The sequence below is a fragment of the Alligator mississippiensis genome, chromosome 1, assembly GCF_030867095.1.
Source record: "Alligator mississippiensis isolate rAllMis1 chromosome 1, rAllMis1, whole genome shotgun sequence".
Lineage (NCBI taxonomy): Eukaryota > Metazoa > Chordata > Crocodylia > Alligatoridae > Alligator > Alligator mississippiensis.
In genome coordinates, this window is record NC_081824.1 from 41,793,836 (window position 1) to 41,819,147 (window position 25,312).

General features: G+C 44.3%; 1 protein-coding gene across 1 annotated transcript in view; it reads left to right on the plus strand.

Annotated features, from left to right (window-relative positions):
* DLGAP2 (DLG associated protein 2) overlaps window positions 1-25,312 on the plus strand; it is a 153,248-nt gene that overhangs the window by 18,602 nt on the left and 109,334 nt on the right. The window contains exon 2 of the mRNA XM_006275974.3: window positions 16,926-17,137. Within this exon, the coding sequence (XP_006276036.3) occupies window positions 16,926-17,137 (212 nt within the window). The remainder of the gene's footprint in view (window positions 1-16,925; window positions 17,138-25,312) is intronic.

Sequence of the window (25,312 nt, forward strand, 5' to 3'; positions counted from 1 at the left end):
CACACTCATAGCAAATGTTCTTGCAGTATTGAGCAGGTCTTGCAGTATTGAGCAGGTTAGTTTCAGTTCCATATCTTTCCAGCTCCCTGGCCCTTGTGTACTGCCTTGTCATTTAAGCATGCTAGCTAGCTGGATGAATTGTCTGGCTCTTCTTAGCTTCTTGCTATGAGCTGGACTCCATCTCTATCTCCCTGATCCTCTGATATTTGGCTGCATAGAATTTCCACTGTAGTCTAATTTATGCAGCTTGCTGAAAGCTAGAGAACAAAGGCTGCTACATGTAGGCCGAGCAAGTTAGGGAGACTGAAAATAAAATACTAGGTGCATGGATATGGGAGAAATGCTGTATTCCATAGCACCTTGGGAAAGTCCTAAATTAACTCTGGCTGTGGCTTCCCTTTCGTATATGAAAAAGGGCTTAGCCTGTCTGTCTGTCCATAATGGTTTTGATCAAGTGTACATGCTCCCTTGAGAGGGCCAGCAGCAATTGGTTGAGCGGGCTCTGCCTTTTCAGGCAGGGAGGCAGAGGCAGAGGGAGCCATTAGAATTTAATATTTACTTGCCCCTGGCAGCCTGTCAAAGCTGACAGGAGCCAGGGGCAGTAGGACCCAGGGGGAGTCCTCAGCAGGACTGAGCAGCTTAGCTCTGCCCACCCCCAGTCATTCCCTGCTTCCTGCCCCACACCACATAGCTCCTGATTTCATCACCAGACTGGAGAGCATGGAGCCCCACCGGTACGTGTGTGGGCAGGGACAGAGCGCGCGTGTGTGTGTGTGTGCGCGCACACGCACACGCAGGGGTAGAGAGAGAGTATGTGTGTGCCAGTAGGGGCAGAGTGTGTGGGTGTGAGTATAGGTGTGTGAGAGCAGGCAGGGGTAGAGTGTGTGGGGGTATGTGTGTGTGTGTGTGCAGGCAGGGATGGTGTGTGGGTGTGTGCGCAGGCAAGGGCAGGGTGTGGGTGTGTGGGTGGGTCTGTGTTTGTGTGAGGCAGGGGCGCAGTGTGTGTGTGTGTGTAGGTGGGGAGTGCATGGGTGTGTGTGTGTACAGGCAGGGGGAGGGTGTGGGTTTGGGTGTGTCTGTGTGCATGCAGGCTGGGGTAGAGTGTGGGGGGGTATGTGCAGGGAGTGGCAAAGTGTGTGTGTGTGTGTCTGTGTGCACGCACGCGTGCACAGGCCGGGGCAGTGTATAGGTGTGTGGGGCAGGGGCAGGGGCAGAGTGCAGGGGCAGAGTGCAGGGGGGTGTGCCCCAGGGGTAGAGTGCGTGTGGGGGCCGGTGCAGGCAGGAGCAGAGAGAGAGAGAGTGTGTGTGTGTATGTATGTGTGTGTGTGTGTGTGCGCGTGCGCACGTGCATGTGTGCAGGCAGGGGCAGAGTGTGCATGTGTGTGCATGGGCAGGGACAGTGTGAGGGGGGTGTTCATAGGGTATGTCCCACATGCACACCGTACCATACACATGCACCCACACTCTCGCACTGCCATACACACAGACCTGCATACCCCATCACACAGCTCAAGCACCCTCCACCCACACACAGCCCCCACAAACCCCATACCCACCCACATCCCACATATTCACACCCACATGCTCCCTTACCTCACACCCACAGCCCCCCCCCACCTATACCCACTCCCCACCACATACAAGAATAAGACTTCATTTTAAGCTATTGTGTGATCACCTCTATGTACACTAAACAAACACATATAAATCTGGACAAAAATATTTTTTTTAAATCAAATTAATGAATGCTATAGAAGTTTCCTTTTTAGAATATAATTTGGTATTTTTCTGGTTCCAAGATGGCAAAACCCCTTACTGAAAGAACTATTTCCAGGGGCAAGGGGAGGAACTTCTGGGGGCAGGACTTCCAGTCACAAGATGGTGACTGTGGGCACCTGTCAATGTGCAGGGCTACCCATGTGGCCCTCAATAGCTTGCCAAGACTCAGTAAGCGGCCCTCCACCTGAAATAATTGCCCGCCTCTGGTTTACATGGCTTGCCCCGAAGGGTGAGTGGGGGTGGGGCATGTAAACATTCCCTGAAACACTCCGTCATTCATGACGGGCAATTGGCTAGTAACCAGTATAAAAGTGTTTTGTGTATTTAGTAACATATTTATTGTCATCATTTACCTGTAAAGTAGAGAAATACTAGTATTACCATTTTATGGAAGGAAACTTGGGAAAGGGAGTGAAATCATTTCCTAAAGGTCACACAGGAAGTCTGGGGCAGAGCAGAGCCCTGATTCCAGATGTCCAGAAACTTAAGCCTAGCACCCTTAGCAGAGGGCTGCTCTTCCTTTTCGTATTCCTGTGGATTCAGAGTCATAAAAGGCCCGACTAGGATATTTCATACCACTTTGAGCTATTGTTTCAGGCTCTCTCAAGAGTCAGTAAGAACACTGTATTGATTACACTAGGTACATGTTTTCAAGTTTATCCTCAAAAGCATAAGGACTCGAAATTGTTCTTTTAAATGAAAGGTGAGATTTAAGAGTGCAGTTTTATAGAGAGTGATGAGTTTTGTGACCACAGTGTCCCTGAACACATAGCATCTTGATGTGTCTTCACATCAAGTACCAGTTACTGCAATGCGTTTTGCTTCAGGTTACATTTGAGAAATGTTTGGAAAAAGCAGAACACTGCTGCTAGCTCGCTTGGTGGAATGTCTACCATTCTGCTCATGCTTTGTGGTCTGTATTGCCACTCAGCTCAACTCCAGGCGAACCTCAAGGGGTTGGTTTTGACCTATAGAAGATTTAAATGTGTTGTGATTTGTCCAACCACATCCTTCCTCTTACATTGAGATGTAGCTTTCAAGATAACAGTGGCTCAGTTAAATAGGAAGGGGATGCTGGCATGGCATTCTTGGGAAGGATACTCAGTACTCTGAGATGAAATCACCTTCTTGGGCAAAGGGAGTTGGAATACTATAAGATCTATCTGTTCTCCCAAGCTTTCAACTTGTTGGGGGGTGGCATATGAAAGTGGAAGATAATTAAATGAATGACTGTTATTAATGATGAGGAGGAGTCCCTGATGTCTTTGTAGACATTTTTAATTGTATTTATTATATAATTCATGCACTTTGATCAATGAATCCACACATTAAAGTCAGAACCACTACATAAAAATGTGCACTGAAAATTTAATATTAAAAAGTAAGACTTTCCATATGAGTAACTCTTCCCCCCTACAATTCCATCCTACTGCTCAAACATGCAGGGCCCAGACTAGTAGGACTGTAAATGGAGAAACCTGAACCAGTCGACTTGTGATTAAAGAACCTGATCCAAGAATTTGTGGCAATGAAGTCCCTTACATTTGGCTCAGAAACAAGGCATACTCAAGTCTTTTTTTTCTCAATAAAAATTATTTTCCTGAAAACTGAGTCATGAACATTGGATTAGCCTCTCAAATCCACAATCAGATTTGGAAACACTTGCAATTTTGAGCATTTAGAATATTACTGCCAATACTTTACACACCAGTAGGAGTCTGCCACAGTGCCAAACATGACAGTCATTGCATTTACTGAGAAACTAAATATAAGCAAATGAAGAAAAAGGCCTAAAAATCACAAATTTCCATTTTTTGATCGTTACTTTGGATACAAGAGACAGTTTTGTTTGGTTACTTTGAGAAAAGGTACTGCTGTTAGGAGTCAGAATCTTACTAAAATTGCTAATTAATCTCATAATACTTCTTTCACATTTAATTCCAGAAATTGCCTACTCAGTTTCATGTGTTTCTCAGAGGAATGCTGGTTGCTTTATGTGAACTCAGGAGAAAATATGCTCAACAGTGTTCTTTCTTCCTACCCAGTGTGCGGGCCGGGAGCGGTCCGGGGGCCTCGGGGGCGTGCGGCAGGCTGTGGCCAGCAGCCCTGGCATGTGGGTCGGGGAATGCAGGCCGGCGGACTAGAATTAGGCACGGACGCGTAGCGGTTGATTAAAGATTATTTTACTTACACCGTAGATGGTCGCAGTGCAGGCAGAAAAACTTGCTTGAGTTGCAGTTACAGACAGGAAAGAAGAAAAGCAGACAAGAGTTCTAAACTCGCGAACTCTAGCCCAATCCAGCTGAAGGCTCTAAAACTGCGAGCCCGTCGTGTCAACCGAAGAAAACAACTTGGAGAAGAGCTCTGGATACACTCACACGAAGTTTCCTAGGCTCCGTGGAACTTGCGTGCAGGGAAGGGGTTCGTTGAGGGATCGCTCGGTGACAGGGAGAGGCGAGAGGTTGATCAGACCCCTATAGCCTTCTTAAGGTACACGCTGGGCCCGTTAGGCTCCGCAGCGCTTAGAGTCCTTCACGAAACGTGAAGTCCTCCTCCTCCAGATGGTTGTGGAGTCCTCCCTGGTGGGGTTCTCCTTGGAGTTCTCCAACTTGGGTAGAAACTGCTCAAGCCTCTTATACGGCTAGCAAGCCAATCACTAGCCACCACATGGGAATAATTTAGAACTGGCCAATAGTGGGACACAAATTTGCATGCAGGTGGAGGGAACTTCTTTGCACCGGGGTTTTCTCTTTGCAACTGAGAAATGCACCTTGCAAAGAAAGCTCCTCGTGGCGGGAAATAATTTAGCAGTGCCGAAGCGCGCACACACAAAATCACACCCTTGGGTTGTGACATCCCCCCTTGCTGAAGGCACAGCTGAATTATACCACACGCTCGTCACTCGGGTCATCAAGAGCTCTTACCACGGGTCGTCGAACTAAATGGGTAAACACAAAATTCACTAACATAAGAAGTTCGTCCTCTAGGGATCGAATCAAATAATAACCAGCACAAATACATATACACATAATCAGATTCATAACAAAGAACTGCACGATCTGAGCTTCAGTGGGCATCATGGCGAACTCGCGCATCAAGCCCTCACTTCTTCCGATGATGTTATCCTTCTTGGGGCTTCTGTCCGCCACGCACCCTGAATTCCGGATCTGTAAACAAAACTCTCAAAAAATAAGTTAACTTATATCAAAATATTTACAAAAACCCGCACACAATAGGGCGGTTAGTTGAACTCAAACTCCATGGACATGAGTTCGAGCCATGAGACTATAGCCTCATCAGATTTCATTTCAGATTCTGTGTACAGCTCCTGTAACTCCATCCAAGCACAAATGCGACTGGTGGCGGCATCTTGTGCATCAGTCACTGGGTTGATCGTTGCTACAGGACGAGCTGTTACTTCGGGAGTCGATGTTGTTACAGGCTGAACTGCTGCTGCGGGAGTCGCTGCTGCTGTTATTGCTTCAGGCAGGAGGGGCGGATGCACTCCTCCGCTCAATTCTCCCTTCCGTCGGCAAGAAGGCGTGGTCGCCAGAAGCGACGCTGTGTCGGTGGGTGGGGTCGCCAGAAGCGACGCGTCGGTGGGCGGGGTCACCAGCCGAACTCTCGCGGGTTCTTCCAAAGCTCCACCCTTCTCTTCCGGTTCCTCCACGTGGTCTCCCTCTTGCTCGGCGCCATCTTGGAGTGGCGTCTCAAGATTCTCTTTCGCAGCCGCTTCTTTGACCGCTTGAACGGCCATATGCAGCTGGGCTTTCAAACTTAAATTCTTTTGCATTAAATCGGTTACAGTACAAAAAGTTGCAGTTAGCACTCCCCCCTTGCCGTATCCTGGTGCCACCCTCTCATCCGCAGCGCGTTCCTCCATCTCCAGATTTTCGCGGAGCTTGGATGGAAGCTTGCGACCCCTTAATCTAGACGCCAGCATAAAGGGGGCGAACCGGTCGATCGGCACCGGTTGTTCACTCTCCCGAGCACATCTTAGGCAACGGGCACACTCCCGGGTGAGGGTCGGGTTTACTGCGCCTGACGGGTTGACTCTGGCGAGGGACACAGTGTCAAGGGGCCTGAACAGGACCCGCTCATCACTCATTATACACCCGAATGCCGCGGGGTGCAGATATACTTCCCTGTTTCTCGGGGCTCCGTCTTCGGAAGCTCCCTCTTCTCCCTTCAGCGAAAGACTTCCGCTGATAAACCTCTCACCCATTCCGCCTGCCTGGTGGTAAGCAATATGCGCCTCCAGTTCCATGAAGTTATCTACTTGGCGTTTTCCACTGCACCGAGGGCAGTTCTTAACTAATTCTAGCTCCAGCGTGCCTTCCCCTGATCCCATCTTCGTCACCATGTGCAGGCCGGGAACAGTCCGAGGCCCTCAGGGACGCGCGGCGGGCTGTGGCCAGCAGCCCTGGCACACGGGTCGGGGAATGCAGACCGGCAGACTAGAATTAGGCACGGACGCGTAGCGGTTGATTAAAGATTATTTTACTTACAACGTAGATGGTGACGGTGCAGGCAGGAAAACTTGCTTGAGTTGCAGTTACAGACAGGAAAGAAGAAAAGCGGACAAGAGTTCTAAACTCGCGAACTCTAGCCCAATCCAGCTGAAGGCTCTAAAACTGCGAGCCCGTCGTGTCAACCAAAGAAAACAACTCGGAGAAGAGCTCTGGATACACTCACACGAAGTTTCCTAGGCTCCGTGGAACTTGCGCACAGGGAAGGGGTTCGTCGAGGGATCGCTCGGCGACAGGGAGAGGCCAGAGGTTGATCAGACCCCTATAGCCTTCTTAAGTTACACGCTGGGCCCGTTAGGCTCTGCAGCGCTTAGAGTTCTTCACGAAACGTGAAGTCCTCCTCCTCCAGATGGTTGTGGAGTCCTCCCTTGCGGGGTTCTCCTTGGAGTTCTCCAACTTGGGCGGAAACCGCTTAAGCCTCTTAAGCCAATCACTAGCCGCCACGTGGGAATAATTTAGAACTGGCCAACAGTGGGACACAAATTTGCATGCGGGTGGAGGGAACTTCTTTGCACCGGGGTTTTCTCTTTGCAACTGAGAAATGCACCTTGCAAAGAAAGCTCCTCGTGGCGGGAAATAATTTAGCAGTGCCAAAGCGCGCGCACACACAAAAATCACACCCTTGGGTTGTGACACCCAGCAGACCAAAAATTACCCTGCTAGGACAGTAGTTTTAAAAAATGGCCAAATATCTATATTATACAATTCACCATGGTAGCATCAGAGTCTGGGCTACTGCCATTAGTGTAGCATTTGTAGTGAACAACTATTCTGGAAGATGTTCCCTAATCTGTGAAAAAAAATGTCCATAAGTACTCTCTAAACAAACAGGGAGAGTTATTCAAATATGTAGAAAAATGGGTTATTTTACAATATCGGGAAGATTCCCTTTATGACTGCAAGGACATTTTTACCATTCTCAACATTTTCTTCAATTTTCTTCAGTTTTCTTAAGATTTTCTTCAATTTTTTTCCCAATTCGTGACTCTGAGCACAATGCTTTTTCCAAGGGGATCCCTTGGAAAAAAACCTTGGATTGGGCATGAGCTCTCACTGAGATTAAAGTTTTTGGCTTTCACCTGTGTGTTTGGAGCATTCTTGATTGGGTTTATAAATCATTGATCCCCAGCCTTAAGTGGCCTAAGGCAATAATACTGAGCAAATAACATACTGCAGGTAACATCACTCTTCATGTCAAGACATTTTCAGTTTTTAATTTCCTGTACCCATGAAAAACATGGTGCTTGTGAGTCAGATCCATTATATGGCACTTCAAATCTTTTTCTTCTTCATGTTCTCAGCCTAAATCAATGATGAATAATAAGATGATAATAAGAATGTAGATTTATATTAATAAGGTTTTGATGATATTTTCACTTTTGTAGCACCATTCATCTGAAACTTCCAGAGCATTTTACATTTACACATTCAGCTTCATAGCTTTCTATGAGGTAGGTAATATTCACACTAACCTAGAGAAACAGAGGCACAGAAATGGGATGGATTAAGAATTCTTAGGCCAGAAAAGCACAAGATTGGTCTGGCACTGGACCTCACTATCTACGGTGAATGATATCAAGGTCCACTAGGAACCAAAAATGTGCTGCAATAACTGTTTGCTCCTACAGAAAACAGCAGTGATGCAAGCTTCAAAATTGGTGGGGCCCTCAGTTTCAGTGAACTCTGGGCCTAGGCTCTATGGGCCCATTTATTAATCTGCCCCTGCTTAGAGAGGCTATATAGTCTGGTGAAGTTACATGTTACACGTAGACCACACTAAATCTGTGGACTGTTAAGCAGTGTTAAAGTTAGAGCATGCTTTGAGCAATCACACATTATGGCAGGGGTGGCCAAAATATGGCCCATGGGCTGGATCCAGCTTGCCTGGAAATTTTCATCCAGCCCATGGGTGGCCATCAATTAATTGTACCCTACCCAGCCTGTGCGCTTCACTCCCATCCTAGTGCGTTGAAAGGCCTCAGCCCAGCCCCTGCCAGCATGCACAGCTTCCGGGTAGGGCCACTGCTACCACTACTGCAGCCACTGGGGGACCTGCTCAGTTTCTCTGGCCTCCAGTGGCTCTTCCTCATGCCCACAGCTGGGTGGGAGCGTGGGGCTGGTGGGAGTGTGGAACCTGGGGCCTATGCCCAGTGGGGCAGTGGGAATGTGGAGTTTGGGTGGGCAGCGTGTGGTTGTGTGGGGTGCAAGGAGGTGTGAGGGAGTATGGGAATGCCTAATTCTCCCGCATGGTGCACAACCCCTGCTGCCAGCAGCAGTCAGCGGGTCCTCTAGGAGCTCATGGCCTACGCAGTCACTGCTGCCTGGCAGTGCGTGGCTCCAGCCATTTCTGGGAGCTGCACATGGTGGTAAGGGGGAGAGCCAGGCCAACCCGCCTCTGTTGTTCATGGCTAATGTGCATTTCCCGGTACTTGTGCACCACAAGGGGGAAGCCCTGCATGATGGAGCTGGCTGGCCTCCCCATTTCCTGGTTCCTGGCAGAGCCCTGGGAACTGCATGTGGAAGCAGGGAACAGGGAAAGCAGCAAGCTCCATTGCATGGGGCTTCCCCCTGGTGGTGCATGAATCCTGGGAGCTGCACATGAGCCCTGAGCGACAGAGGTGAGCTGGCCTGGCTTCACTCCTTGCTACCACCTGCAACTGCCGGAACTGGCTGAAGCTGCATGCCATTGGGTAGCTGCACCTGCGTGGGCCACAAGCACCCCAAGGACCCACCACCTGCTGCTGCTGCTGCTGCCAGCAGCAGGGGTTATGTGCCATGGGAGGGCATGTGGGGTGGTCCCCATGGTCCCCCCCCTCCCTCACATCCCACAACCCCACACATCCCCCTACAGCCCACACCACATATACACACACCTACACCCCCAACATACCTACATCCTCCCACATGTAGCCATGTACCTCCTTACAAACCCTGACACAACCCACATACACACCCTACCATATACACACACACACCCCTGCCACACTTCACACCTACACACACACACATATCCCACAAACCTCACACATACCTCAACCCTGTATACCCCCCACAAACCCCATACCCATCCACAGACTCACGCTACCACAGGCACAGCTTCTACACAATATACAAGAGTAAGACTTTATTTTTGAACTATTATGCTATCACCTCTATATACACTATGCAAATACACATAAATCAGGGCAAATATACTTTTTGAAATAAAATTAAAATATATTATAGTAGATGTTTGACTTCTAGCATATGATTTGGGTTTTTTTCTTGGTTCCAAGATGGCAATGGAGGTGGGATGCCCCAGCACATCCCCACACCCATGGGCTCTGTCCATGGTGGGGTTGGGGACCCCTCCTAGGAACAGGGACCCCTGTCAGAGACCCTTATAGGAAGGAGGAAGAGGATGGGGTGGGACCCTTTGTTACTTTGAAGTCTTTGCTTTTGTATTCTTCTTTCCTTCTGATGACTCTTCATCCATGGCTATCACTAATTGGTCTCTCTGTGTTTGTCATACTGTCCACATTCTGTGTTGTCAGCCGAAGTCCCACTTTCATAAGCCTATCACATGCCCACATCCTAATTTGGGGCTTTACCAGTGTCCTTCTGATTTGGTCTGTTCCCCCAAAACTGGAAAACTCCAGCCCCCAACTCTGGGGCCTTGTGAGCTTGTACCACCTTATCTCATGTTATGGAACAGTGTGGTACATGCCCCCACTTTCCCAGGCTATGTGCATCTGTTGACCTTGTTGTGTTAGACAACCTTCTTGCTTCTGAAGGGTCAGAGAACTGTGTATGAGACCCAGGCTATATATATATATAAGCCAACAAAGGCATGCCTACCCATGCTCCTACCATTCCCCGGGGCATGGACTCTGTGCTGCCACCAGCCCCAGCCCCATCCTCTGCCCTCCTGCCCACCTGCAGCTCCCCCTTCCCCCACCACTTCCCTACCTGGTTCCTGGAGTATGCAGGATGCCAGGGAAGATGAGCAGGTCCCCCAGCAGCTGCAGCAGTAGCAGCAGCCGCCCTTGCCCACAAGTTGTGGGCGGAAGAGCCTAGCCCAGCCAGCACACAAGGGTGGGAACAAGGCATGAGGTCTGGGTGAGGTACAATTAATTGATGGGCACCCACGGGCCAAATGGAATTTCCTGGCAGGCTGAAATTGGCTCATGGGCCATATTTTGCTCACCCCTAGTCTAAATGTGACCCTAACTTTACCCTTAGATTTTCAAAAAGCTTCAGCTGGTGATTATAGTTTTTATATATTTTGAAAGTTCTAAATCTAATATAGAGTCCCCAGAGGAGAACTCTTGTTCAATAAAATGAGGTTATTTAATTGAAAAAAAAAGTTTTTGGTACCCAGAGCAAGACTTATATAGCATTTAGTAGCCAAAGTCCCAAACAAGAGTAGCCTAAGGTCCCTTGGCACTTCTAGGTTTAACTTTCAAATTTTCTGGACAGCTAGAATTCGGCTGCAGCAGATGCCCATAACTGGTACAGAGCAAGCAGTGATTGGTTTGTGTGATTCCTAAACCCAATCCAGAACTAAGCATCCCTATGTCTAAGTCCACTGAGGGGCCAGATCTGATAGGTGTTCTTGGAGCATGCCTAACGTACGAGAGGATAATTCACAAAAGGCATTACAGTCACTGTTTTCTTGTAAAACAGCTGCTTGAGAAAGTGGTGTTATCATCTCTGCACATCTTTTATATAATAGCCTAGCAGCTAGCACATTCACCTAAGAAGAGTTTCTCAGTTGTTTAGCCTGAGTTTGTTTATACCCAAATCCCCCATGTCCTAGAGAATGCCCTAATCACCTCACTTTAGGGAAGGCTCGGAACAGGGCATTTCTCACTTCTCCTATTAAAACTGACCTACTGGGCAGAAAAATTTTAAATTTGCCCTGACCTGAAGGAAGAAGAGGAGGTGTCCTTAATTTCCAGAACTTGCATGCATTTTAGCCAACACCTGCTTGATGTAAAATGCATAAACAGCTCTGGGAACAGGGACCAGAAGTAAGTTCTTTCTCTTCCCAGGTGAGTGTCCCAACCATAGGTCATGCTGCTCCTTGCTTTTGCTCTCTGACCTTGTGAATCTTTTATTAGTCCATGAAAAATAGAATGGTTTCAGAAGGAGGGGAAGAGAATACTTCCACTTCGAATACCACATGAAACTAACCTGAGTCTCACACTCCCCAAGTGAATTCTGTAACCACTGAGAGTTATAAAAAGGAGCTACCACAACCCCTCTGGCAGCCATGTTTTGACAACAAAAAGTGAACCCTGCTTAATTCTTTGAAAGGATGGTTGTAAGCACCTACCTTCAGCCAATTCTGGGCAGTAGGTCCTCTGCAGATACAGGTGCCTTTCTGTAGCCTGGGAAGGGCTAGGTCCACAAAGGAGCAGGATTTCAAGCATACAGCTGTCCTCACAATTTCTTATTTGGTTGAATCAAGGCAGCCTGCCAGACAGTACTGGCTATTTTAATCTCATTGTATAAAATGCTTGTTCAGACAGAGTTCTGGATTCTATTCCAGGGACCAGGAGCCTAAAAGTTACTAAGTTAAATTTTAGTCACCTACCTCCTTTTACGGAATCCAATTCTAAGTGATTAAAGCGATAGAGCTGTTAACCCAGCACTCCTCCAACTCCCTTTCTTCTTCCCACCACAGCAGTAGGGCACAGAATTTGTTAAAAACGTATCATTTTCCATAGTTGTTATAACCAAATCAGCAACAGATGACAAATTAAATGAAAAGATCTGGACCTTGCCAGCTCATTGTTCTTTCGAAGGAAAATTCATGTGGTAATATGCAGTTAATTCCTTTGTGTATAAAAACTGCAGATACAAGGATTTATGTTAACATCTAGAACAGGAAGAAAGGTTTTTCAGAAATTATAAATATCAGCGCTCATCACTATATGCAAGTAGGTAATTAGGGTAATTATTCCCAATTAGCAGCTGCAAACCCTGCAGATGGGAATTTCAGGGACTGGTAACTATTGTAAAAGGAATTTTTGCAAGCTGTAAGGCCACTTCCATGTTTTGCAGTACAAACATTTAATACACCTTATAAAATCCATAACAGAATGTGGTTAGTATTCTAAAATCCTAGAAAAAGAGAAAAACTTTTGTGGAGTATAATGGGCTTTTCTGTGCTGTTATTCTGTCCCTTTTGCCAGCTGAGGTTAACTGAATTCTGAAGACTTTTTCAGGTATTCAGTCTCTTGTGACTGCATCAAGACCTAAAGTGAATCCTGAACTTGAACTAAAATTGAAATTGAATTCTGCTCTGTTTTTAAATCATGAAGGCATGGTGTCTTTCCACTGTCTTTTTGAAGTCAGCAAAAAGATTCCATTTATTTCAGTGCACCTGGAATCCTGGGCGTAAATCTGTAATCCCACTGAAACTGTTTTTCCTTGTGCCTGGCTCATTCTGCTCAGACCTGAAGAAGCATGTCTTGCAACTGAAAGCTTGTCTAGTTATATCCCAACTGCCTAGTTGGTCCACTAAAAGATATCACTCTAGGAAATCCTTTCCTCTTGTATTTATATTACAAGGCAGTCTACCAAAATTTCAGAAACCCATACTATGATTTGCTATTTGCAAAAGGGTGGGTGGCTTCTTTTTCCTTCTAATGGCTCATGGGTCTTCCAGGTTTTTTGAGAACTAGATTGCAGATCAGTTTCCTTCAGTCATCTTGTTTTTTGGTTGCCAGATGTTCATATAAAAAATAGCAGAAGAGCTTTTAGTTTACTTGAGTGCTCTTCAGGTTACATTTCAAGTATGATTTCAGTCTTTCCCTTTTTCATCCTTTTTGTGAGTTCAGCAGTCTAACCAGAGTAACCTATATTACAAAAGGAAACTATAAATATCTAATTAGCCAAAGAAGGATACATTATGTGACTGTGTTGAAAGTTTTGTCGAGAAGAGCTGTTTACCACCGTGTTAAGCTTTAACTTTCTGGCTTTACTATAAAAATGCAAAATTTAAACATTCATAACTTTACAGCGAAGGCTTTGAGTCACAAGTGAGAAGCTCAAACTAAGCATGTTTTAACCAGTTTAGCTTTTAGTTATTTAAACACAATTTCACATCAGAATGGACAGGGAAAGGAAACTGAAAAATGGCTGAACTGATTTTGCTCAAACCTTTTAAACTTATTCTTGAGCTAAAATAAAGCACAGATAAAGTTATTAAATTGCAAAACTGTTTAGCATGAAAAACAAAATTGGCCCCTTATAAAGGAAACAGAGAAATAAAGTATTGGAGTACCCATTGTATAAAAATAGCCAGAATATTTTTTTCATTATTTGGACCTTGTTCAAGGCCATACTAGAATCCAAGCACTACAGACAAAATAAAAAGTATGAATACATTTGCATGATATCAGCAAGTTTGTCCTAATTCAATAGCCTGATCCCTTAGCAGTGTAACTCTGTCATTCAGAATTTGGCAGGCAAGAGTACTTCTAGTTATATGTGATAAAATTGTAAAAAGAGTGTTTATTTTTCTCATGTTAAGGATCTCCATCTGTTACAACTCACACTGCATGCAGATATTTTTTAGGTGTCAGAGAATCTCAGAAATCCTTTCTCATGGAGAACTTCCTTAAACGTATGGTTCTGAAAGAAAAAAAAATGATTTCTTACTTCTAGAGGTCTCAAGCCCTAGAAAAAATTATCACCTTTCCCTTCAACCTATACTCCAAATCCAAATCAGAATAGCATGAAGGTTTTTCTCTTTGGCACTTTATTTTCTCCTTTTTCAGAACTGTATCTTTTCTTTCCTTTCTTTCAGTGCTTGTGTTTCCACTTCTATTTTTTTTAGGCTTTTAAAATATCTAAGAACATATTTCCCTCTAAAACAATTTATCTGTCTTTCAACGTGTTTTCTTTTCTGACTCGTCCTTTCTCTCAGGATGGCCCTATGTTTACCCTAACTCCCTGCTTCCTTTAGTCCAGCATCTCCATACTTCTTATCTCCCTTTACTTCTGTTTTGTGAAGCTTTTCCCTTTGCATTTCCCTTCTACCTGGACCCTCTTTGGATGGAGTGCATAGCATAAATCCTGTACACACTGACAGAGTTGGCAATGAGTGCATTTTTGGATGAGAAGCAGTTGATAGCTAGATATGTTACTGACTTTACGAAGCAGAAGAAAAGCCTATTGTGGGTGGGTCTGTTGAGTTTACTAGACTCCTTGGGCGCATATAGATGTTCAGGGAGGTTAGAGCACATTAAAAATGACCACCCAATCTAACCTAGTTTGCCCAGGTGTGGACCTTACACAAGTTAGGTCAATCTAAGTGTGAACTGTACAAAAGTTCAGAATAGTTAGATCAATCTAAAAAAGGCCGATCCAATCTAAGTTATCCCTACCTCTGAGGTATAGTCAATTTTGATTGGATTGGCCATTTTTAGACTGATCTATCTGTCCTGAACTTCTGTACAGTTTCCAGTGCAGTCTCAGGTCTGAGAAAGCCTAGCCCCAGCCCCAGCCCCAGCCCTGCACTTTCCCTACCTCCTCCCTGGAATCAAACTATTTTTAGCCACCCCGCCCTTAGCTCCACCCCCAGATAAACAACCTCCCTCCCCATGGATCAGCCAGGCCTCCTTCAAGCTCACCAAACTCATCAGCGCCAGGCAAGTAAATTGGGGTGGTGGGGTGGGCAGGATGAAGGAGTTAGTTTGCATGGGGTGGGGGGCGTTGTTTGTCTGGGGGTGGGAGAGGTCAGGGTCTAAAAATAACCCCTGGTCCTAGAGGGTGAGGGACAGCTACCCTCCCCCCATGGACCCTGCAAGCCTCTTGGATTCCACCAGCCCCCTGCCCAGTCCTCCTCACAGACTCTGCTTGCCCCCTGTAATCCCCCTGCATACCTTGCCTTCCCCCCAGTACCCGCCCTGCCTCAGAGCCTCATTGCCTCAGATCCCACCCAAGTCTGCCCCCCCCACTAGGTCCCCCATCCCAATTTACCTTAGATTGGGTGGCCTTAGATTGATCTTACATCCCCCTACCCTCCCTGAATGTCAGGACACACCCTTTGTCCCTTTGTATCAAGCTTAAATGTATTCAGGATGAGAATCTTGACTAGACCTTTCAACTTTGTAATCTCCATTATGTGTTCTTCATCATTCTGCTTTATAGGATATTTGTGAACATTTTAATTAGTCTATATTATATGTGAAGTCATTATGCTGATAAAGCACTTGATGCTCCAAGATTCTGAGTTCTGGTTCTTATAAAGCAAAGTACCTAGGCTTTAACCATGTGATACATATTAACTGTCTTCAATGGCACTGCCTACCTGCTTCAAGCCAAAGGTACCTTCAAGTGTTTAGCTGGAATGAGGCCAGATGGCTGAAGCACAAAGAAATAATTTGTAACATAGCTAGAATAAAGGATAGGGTTTATGTTTTAAACAGGTTTCCCTGCATATAATCTTGAGTTGAAAGTGTCTCTGCTTCAAATCCCAAGTTGCTTTAGGTAGAGATGTTGTCTCACTGAATTACCAGAGAACTTTGTGTTGTGTACCAATGATTATGGATCTGCTAGGTATGAATTGTCTAATAACTAAATATAAACAGTTGTAAAACTGCCTGAATTCTATGTATTAAAAGTTATTTGAGTACATTCTTGGATAGACATGATGAGGGTATATTACAGTCTCCATACATTCTTTCTTATACTTAAAAAAAAAATTCTGAAAATTTGCATAATTTTTACCTTTTTTACAAGAATTTGAGTTACAGGTGGCATTAGTTCTGGCTCAGTTCTGTCAATTTGTATAAAAAATACAGCTTTCCATAATTTACGTCTAGTATATTTTATTGTTTTAATAGTTTATTTCCAAAAGCCCAATATGAGAATAACTGATAAAATATTCAAAAGTGATTGACCCTCAGTGGGCACATCCAGATGAGCATGGACATTGGTTTCCCTGGGGGCAAGTAGCAGTGGCGCACCTTGCCCCACTGCTAGTTGTCTCCGTGGACCGCCCATGCCATGCGCGCTTTGGCACACAGCAGATTACCCTGGGTGGGGTAGGGAAGGCTGGGACCAGCACTGTGCTGGCCCCAGTAGCCTTAGATGGGGTCCTGGAGACCTTCTAGGGCTGCAGAAATGATGATTCTGCCATGCAGAGCCTGGCCAGCAGCCGCAGTGCAGCACCGGGCAGCCTGGCCCTGCTTTTGAGTACAAAAAAGCCTGTGTGCGCGCTGCTCCACCTTTTTTTTTTCCACAGGTTTTTTTGACCCCTGGATATCTCACCAAAAAAAATCAGAGCAGCGCATCACTGGCAGCGCTCCCTTGCAGTACAGAGAACATCAAAAGATGCAGTATGTGGCACTGCCAATGTGTTTGTGGCACCACATACCACACAGCCACATTTGTCTGGATGTGCCCAGTGCATCCTGAGCTCTTCAGTACTTTAATTAAAAATGGAATTAAGATTCTAAGTCATTTACTAGGAACTCTTATAAATATTTCCAAATAGACTTGTGCCTTAGGGAAAAAACATAAATGACTTATTTCTGTAATGTGAGAAAAATCAAAGGAAAGTATTTTAAAATATGACAGAATTCATTCATATGTTGTACATGTTGTGATGTACTGTACCAGGTGCCTCAAGATGAATGGGGAGGATACCCCACTGGTGGTAAAGATGAGGAGATCCCCTGCAGGAGAATGAGAAGTGGAAGCTACATAAAAGCCATGGGAGATGAAGAAAGTGGAGATTCTGACACTAGCCCTAAGACATCACCAAAGGCAGCAGCCAGGCCAGAGTCATTATTAAAATCCATTGGACAGAGGCCACTTGGAGATCACCAAAAGTAAGATTCATTGAACCTTATAGATTATGTTTCTAAAAGCTACAGTGACTCAGGTTGTTTTTTTCTTTTGCATCCTCTCCAAACCAACCAATATCTACAGACAAAATGCAAAACTGTAATTAAAAAGTAGATTTGGAAATACTCTTGCCATTTCATTCTAAATGAGCTGTAGAGATACTAATGGCTAATGGATGAAAAATTGCTTTCTTCCTTCATCAGTATAATGAATCTGTTATTTTTAGAAGAGTTCACTTTTTTATTAAGAAAATATATCAATCTTTGAATTGGAAACTAAAAATTCAAATATCACTGGTGATAGAGATATGTATTTTAAAGATTAATTATTTTTGTTGTCATCCCTCATTTAGGTATTTTAAAGTGATTACAACACCATTTTCTATGACAGAGGAATGACACTACACAAAAAATGCATATGTCTATATATAGAAGTATCATATACAAGACACCTGTCATATTCTGTTAGCTACAAGATGCTTTCCTGCACATCGATTACACTGTATCATACTCATTTAACATTGTAAATATATGTTTTACATAAATAGTGGTTCCAGCGTGGTCCATAAAATAATGCATATTTAAAATGTATAAATATGTATTTACATATTTACATAACTTTACAATTCTATTAGACTTGTAATTTATTTTGCTTTTCTTTTAAAGTATCTTTAAAGGAAAAAAGTATATCTGAGAGTTAAATTTTCTGCTCTCAACTTCTATGCATGTAACTTGGTATTGCCCACAGATTAGAAAATTGGCAGTCAGAGTTTGAGAGAAATGCACAAAGATTATTTTTCTGATAGTTTGCTACTAGCTATGTTGTGGATAATACTTGGGGATAGAACCAGAAAAACAGAAGTAAAATCTGTTGGGCTTCACTAAATTGAGCTCTGTAATTAACCAATTAAAAGAAAAATAGCTTTAGCAATGTTTATGGAAAATTAGAAACATCTATATTATTTTGTATGATTAGTATGTGAGTGCCTTATTGCCTATGTTTACTTGATATGAATTTAAATGGGAAGGTAACACAGAGGCCAGAATCAGGGACATCCTTTCAACACAATCGCCATTAGATATGAAGGAACTGTTCTTCAGCCCAGCTCTGACGAAAGCTCATTTTTGTATGAATTAAGAGGGAAATCCAAAGACAGTGATCCATCAGTAGGGAGGAAACACTGTTAACTTTTGCATGTCGACACAAACTGATAGGGGCCATAGGTATACAAACAAGTTACTGCAAGTTAAAAGGGGTGGCTGTATAACATGCATTACATGCGGTGTAATGATTGCCTGTGTGCAATTTCTTATCCTACTGTATGTGGAAACTAAACCCCCGTAACTTGCTACTCCTAGAATGAGCAGCTGATATGCACCAAAACTGTATCCCCTTGCAATATATCCTTTAAAAACCATAAATATTTAAAGCAGACTGCTGTTCTAGTGCTACAGCTATCACCTGAGCCTGTTCGCTAATCCCCAGAATTCTGTGGCAGTGTCACCATTGAAATCAAACTGGGGAAGGAGGAGGTCCCTAACAACAACGTGGAATATTATTAAAGATTCAATTAAAAATTAAAGAGTCTAGTAATCAATGGTTTGATGTCTAGTTGGCAGCTGGTATCAAGTGGAGTGCCCCAGGAGTCGATCCTGGGGCCAGTCTTGTTCAATATCTTCATCAAGGACCTGGGAAATGGGATGGAATGAACCCTCAGCAAAGATGCCTTTTTGGGCTGCTCAGTTATTTGGCATATTTTGTTATCCTGCACCCTCCATTCCCCATGGGTGCTGAATAACAAAGCTTTTACTGTATGAGCCAACAGTGTGCTCTTGTTGCAAAGAAGGCTAATGGCATACTGGACTGCATTGGTAGGATTGTTGCCAGCAGATCTAAAGAAGTGATTCTTCCCCTCTGTTCAGCACTGGTGAGGTCACATCTGGAGTACTGTGTCCAGTTTTTGCCCCTCCCACTATAGAAAGGATGTGGACAAATTAGAAAGAGTCCAGCAGAGGGCAACAAAAATATTTAGGGGGCTGGGACACTTAACTTCTAAGGACAGGCAGAGGGGCTCATTTAGTCTGGAGAAAAGACTGAGAGAGGATTTAATAGCAGCTTTCAACTACATGAAATGTAGTCACAAAAAGGATGGAGCTAAGACTGTTCTCAGTGGTGACAGATGAGAGAACAAGGAGCAATGGTCTCAAGTGGCAACAAGGGAAGTTTAGGTTAGATATTAGGAAAAACTTTCTTGCTAGAAGGGTAGCAAAGCACAAGTTATCCAGTGAAGTTGTGGAATTTACATCCTTGGAGTTTTTAAGACCTGGGAAGACAAAGCCTTGGCTGGGATGATCTATTTATGAATGGTCCTGCTCTGAGCAGGGTTGGACTAGATGACCTCTTTAGCTGTGGACAGACATTCAAAAAGCATGAGTCTGAATTGATTCAATCATTGCAGGTTAATTTAACCTGGCTAGACTAAATCACTTTGTAACTGTGCAGACACCCCCTCTAGACTGAAAAAATGCCAGCACATGCCTGCAGTGGCTCAGGCTAGAAGGTGGGGGGTGCCAGAGCAGCCCAACCTCCCCTTCCACAGTGCTGAGCTGAGGGGACGCAGCCAGGCCCAGGCAGGATGCTGTGATTAGGGAGGGGTTCCCCCACTCCTTGATAACAGAGTATTTATCAGCTCTGTTATCAGCATTTAACACCCCATCAGAAAACAAAGCCTCTCTCATTAATTTAAGCTCTGCTTAAGCAGCTTTTCCCAAAGGAAGGAATGCAGGGACATTACCAACTGAGCTGTTGATTAGCTCCAAAAAGCCCTAAGCGAACACTGTCCTATCTGCCTTAAACAGCATTAGCTAGCATACCACATGCTGGCTGCAACCCATGCTGTGGCAGAGAGGAGGAAAGGATCTCTTCTTAAGCAGTGAGTAGTGAGAGAGTGGGGAAGGAGAGGAGCACAGGAAAGCCAGCAAGTCTGGCTGTACCTGCAAGTCTCTGCCGGAGCTGCAGCCAGGGAGAAGAGGGCAGGGGCCAGCACTGTTGTGGAGCAGAGAGCCCCGCCTAGCCCAGGGAGCATACCAGGATGCTGTGGGAGTTTGATTTAACTTAAACCAGCAAGGGGTCTGGGACAGACATTGCATAAACTGGTTTGACCCAAATCAGTTAAGTCTGATACTACATTCAACCAGGTTTATCTCAAACCAGTTGAAGCGATATTCAAACTGGTTTATGTGCACTGAGGCTAGGGACAGACATTCAAAAAGCCTGAGCCTGCATTGATTCAATCTTTGCAGGTTAGTCTAACCTAGCTAGGCTGAACTGGTTTGTAACTGGACAGACATTCTCTCTGGACTGAGGAAATTCAGGCATATGCTTGCAGTGGCTCAAGCAAGAAGCCAGGGAGCATTAGAACAGCCCTCCCTTCCCTTCTTCAGGAAGCTGAGCTGAAGAGGGCATGGCCAAGCCTCAGCGGGACCTCTGATTAGGGAGTTCTGCGTGCCCAGTCCCAGACTTTTCCCTGCTGGCTGTTCAAGGCATGGGAATGTTATCAGCCCCCAGCCCTGGGCTAGCACTCTGAGGCAAGGGGTGGGGAGGTGCAATGCATTCATCGGTTGATGATACAGGGCCTGTCAGTCTCCCTCCCTGCTTCCTCAGACTGTCTGCAGCAAACTGACAGGCAAGCAAATGGGCTAGGGGGCAGAGAGGGGAGGCTGATAACAGTCTTTATCACCCAGTTAGCAAAACAATGGCCTCTCTCCTATTACTTCAAACTTCTTAAACAGCTTACCAGGCTGACCTGTTAATTAGCTCCAAAAGTCCTATTCTGTCTGCCAGCCTGTTCCAATAAAATTGGAGACTCACACACAGAAGGCTGAGGGGGGATCTAGTGGGCATTTACAAACTGGTCAAGGGGGACCAGCAGGCATTGGGGGAGTCCCTGTTCCCCTGAGCACTACTAGGAGTGACTAGAAATAATGGTCACAAGCTAGCAGAGGGTAGATTCAGACTGGATATCAGGAGGCGCTACTTCACTGTCAGGGCAGCTAGGACCTGGAACAAACTTCCAAGAGAAGTGGTGCTGGCTCCTACCCTGAGGTCTTTAAGAGGAGGTTAGACAAACACCTTGCTGGGGTCGTTTGACCCCAGTTCTCTTTCCTTGCCATGGCAGGGGATCAGACTTGATGATCTGCTCAGGTCCCTTCCGACCCTACCAACTATAAAACACAGACACCTCTCCACATTAACTAGCACACCACATGCCTAAGGTTCCTGAGGCTGGGGTCTATTCTGTGGGAGATGGGAGGGAGGGGGAGATTTCCTGCTTGAACAGGGAGGGGGGATAGGACAGGGTGAAGCCATGCAGACCCTGCTGTGTCTGCACTCTCTACCGGAGCCTTATCCAGTATCAGCTAGTGTACCACATGCTGGCTATGATCTGTGCTGTGGGAGAGAGGAGGAAGAGATCCCTGCTTAAGCAGCAAGTGGCAAAAGGGAGGGGGGCACGGGGAAGTCAGCAGACCCTGCTTTGCCTGCAAATCTCAGCCAGGGAACAGATGGAAGGGGCCAGCCCTGCTGTAGGGTAGAAACACACACACCCCCACAGCCCAGAGAGCACGCCAGGATACTGGGGGACTCTGATTTATCTTAAACCAGCAAGAGGTCTGGGACAGACATTGCATAAACCAGTTTGAGCCAAATCAATTAAGTCTGATACTACATTCAACCAGGTTTATCTCAAACCAGTTTCAGCCATTTTAAATTTGGTGTATGTGCACTGAACATCTGTTCTGTTACAGGTTTAAAACAGTTTCTGATCACTTAAACCGGTTTATGTGTAATATCTGTGCCTAGCCCTGAGGTCCCTTTCCACCCCGATTTTCTATGATTCAGTTGTGGATTTCCCACAAGCTATGAGCCACTGTTATATATAGTTGCACTGTGCCAGGAACAGACCAGGAACCAGCTTGTTACCAACAGCCACCTTCTAATTCCTAGTTCTTTCTTTACTCTGACTGGCACAACTTACCCAACACAGATTTTTTCTTTTGGTACATGATTTCAGGTGTATTACTTGGCTGCTGGCCTGTCCACCAGGTGGAGAAGGCTCACACAAAAGAATAAAAGGAATACATACACTTCCTTATCCTATTGTGCAGGTGTGTAATATTGGCTCAGGTCTGAGATCTGAAAAAGCACTCGGGTCTTTGACTCAACACTAATGTCCTTGCAGTAACAAATGTAGAATTATTGCAGTGGTGTAACAAATGTTCATTGTTAATAAGTTGCTATATATGTATGTATATTGGCTTAATAGTTTCAGGAGACTCCGTTTGAAGTCATACCCTGTCCTGAATGTAGAAAAATGAAACATTAGCTTGTAGCTCAGCTTCAACAAAGCTTAAAACTGTATGCACCTAACTAAAATTAATTTCATCAGCCACCTGTGCTGAGGGATGAAGTGCTGACATGTTTAGAATTTAGCTGATTTTTACCTTTTTTCTCATCTGGTTAAAATAAGCCATCTGTATTTTGTTGTTCTACATTGTTTGAAATCTAAATGACAGATGCATATAATTTACAACAAGTTATTTTATTTAGCAACATGTTGCAGGTCAAATAGCATTTTTACTGTAAACTTTTAAGAGTATCTGACTTAGTGAAAACTTTATTGGAGAAATTGTTTCTTTTTTAAGAAGTAAGAAGGCATTTCTAGTAAAAATATCTCCTCCCCCTAATGGCTTTTGATCCAAATGAAAGTTCTGAGTGGGCATGTCTACATGTTGATACATGCACTTTAATTATGGCGCATTTAGTACCTGTAATGATAGGTACCATAATCAACATGCCATAATCAGCACTACTGCACATTAGCGCAGGTGAATGGGGGGTTGTTTGTGATACTACTGTGTATTAGACTAAATCTACTGTGTATTAACACATTTGCCCACCACACTAATGTGCAATAGAATCAGTCTTCTGCCCATTAAGCATCTGCGTAGACACGCCCAGTGAGAAGTACGTACAAGATCAGGTCAGTACCATTTCAGGGTGATATTTAGGTGCTTAAAGATGAAGATGCAGGGGTTTGGGTTGTAGCTGTGTTTTTGAACCCGAAAGCTTGCTTAATAACTATTCTCCAATCATTTGGGTTGGTCTAATAAAAGATATCAAATTCACCCAAGGAACCTTGTCTGCCTAAAGATGAAGATAGCATTTAGTGGTGGTTTCAAATGCTGACATGTCCTTATATACCTTTAAAAATCTGACTCAGTGGGCATGCTCATACTGCCTCTATACTGTGCATGGGAAAGTTCTGTGAAACCACTCACCCCATGCATGCCTGCTTCATGTGTGCCAGATCCCAAAAATGAGATGTAGCCACTTTATAAAAGCCACGAGGATGCAGCTAACACCACTCTTGGCCTCTATTTACAGGTGTACTTTTGGCATAGACCCAGGGTACTCTAATGAGGCTACTTTGCCTCACTGCCAGGATTCAGTAGAGGGTGGGGTGTGCTTCATGGAGCCACTCCCGAGCTCAGCATGGTGGAAAGATAGAAAAACCATTGTTCTTTAAACTCTCTCTTTGCTTTGCTATTGTACTTCAAAAATTAAAACTAGGGTAGTGCAAGTCCCACTATTGTAAATCCAAGTGACTGAATTCCTGGTATACTTTGTTATTATAATAAACATAGATTTGAGAGATATATAGCATAAGAAAACATGCTGTGATGGAAGCAGAAGCAGATTCATGTATCTATCACATTTTGAGTTTGTTGCTTCTTGGAATCTTGCCTGTACTCACATTTGCCTTGGAAATTGTCTTGACTATTTGTAATCAGGATAGGAAAAAAATCAACGTTTTTAGTTTTATAGTTGGATATATCCTGTATCAAATATAGACTTTGAGGTAAAGCACAAACCTTTTTATTTCAGCCTGTTGTTTACAGGTGGAGTATAATATTATTATGGATTTGGGTTAAGCCTCACAGAAGCCAGGAAGTGTAAAAAGCTGTCTTTCTTTCAGGGGAAATCTTCAAAAGCCATTGAGCAATTTTATTGAATTCATACCTGAAATATAGGAGCCTTTGCTCAAAATAAGCTTGGAGTATAAACTGAATCATGTGGCTCAAAATAATGTTATTATGATCGAATAAGAAATAGAGGAGCCTGGGGGTGACTGAACCAGAGCAATATTTCCATATATCTGAGAGAAGCAGCCAAAAAACAGAGAAGCTGGGAGAGACAGTAGTGAGAAAACACTAGTGACAGCCACCAGAAGTACATGTAGCACAACTCTAAAGAAAAAAACTAGGAGAGCATTATGGAGTAAGTATTGCTGGAAAGAGGTTTGAAACTAGCAGCAAAAAAACTGCATTCTGATGTTTGATTTCACCATTATTCAGGGAAACAGGACTCTGTGCCAACTTTATAAATGCACAGATTGAATCAATGCAATATCAAGCTCTATTATCAGTTTCTCCTAACAGGAAGGTTGTGTAGGGTTCTGAAAATGGCTAACTGCTTATGTAAGAAAGGAGTAATAATAGCATTTAACCCAAAGTTATAACATTTGCTGTTTTCTGGTCATGTTGTTAACAGTCATGCAGACAGGTAACAGTAGAATTATAATAGTAACAATATGCTGTGTAATTTTTCCTCTTGTTTCTCTAACAGACTTTACATCTATGTTGAATATATCTCTGATATGTGGTAGTATTTCACTGGTAAATGGTATAGCATTTTGAAAAATTATTTATTTATCTAACATAAAATAATCACAGTCACTGAAGCTATTATAATCTTGCCTGACAAGATTATATTCTACCTAATTCTCCTCAACAAGCTTCTGCCCCTGTGGCATGTCTAGGTAACAAAATGCAGTGCCATTCAGAAATGCTAAATCTACCTCTAAACAGGAAATAATTTTCTGGAAGATCATATAGTGGCATTTGCACAGCATTTCCTCCTATCTAATCAGCCCTGTTGAGAAGCAAGCCCAAGGGAAGCACCACACTAACACTTTTTCTAGTACCCAAGCTATCTCATTCAAAGCTTGGATATCTCTGCATGGCATTGCACTGTGCTGCGTAGGTATACCCTTGGACTCAGTTGGGAATATAGTGCTGCGTGGCATGTAAAATAAGAAA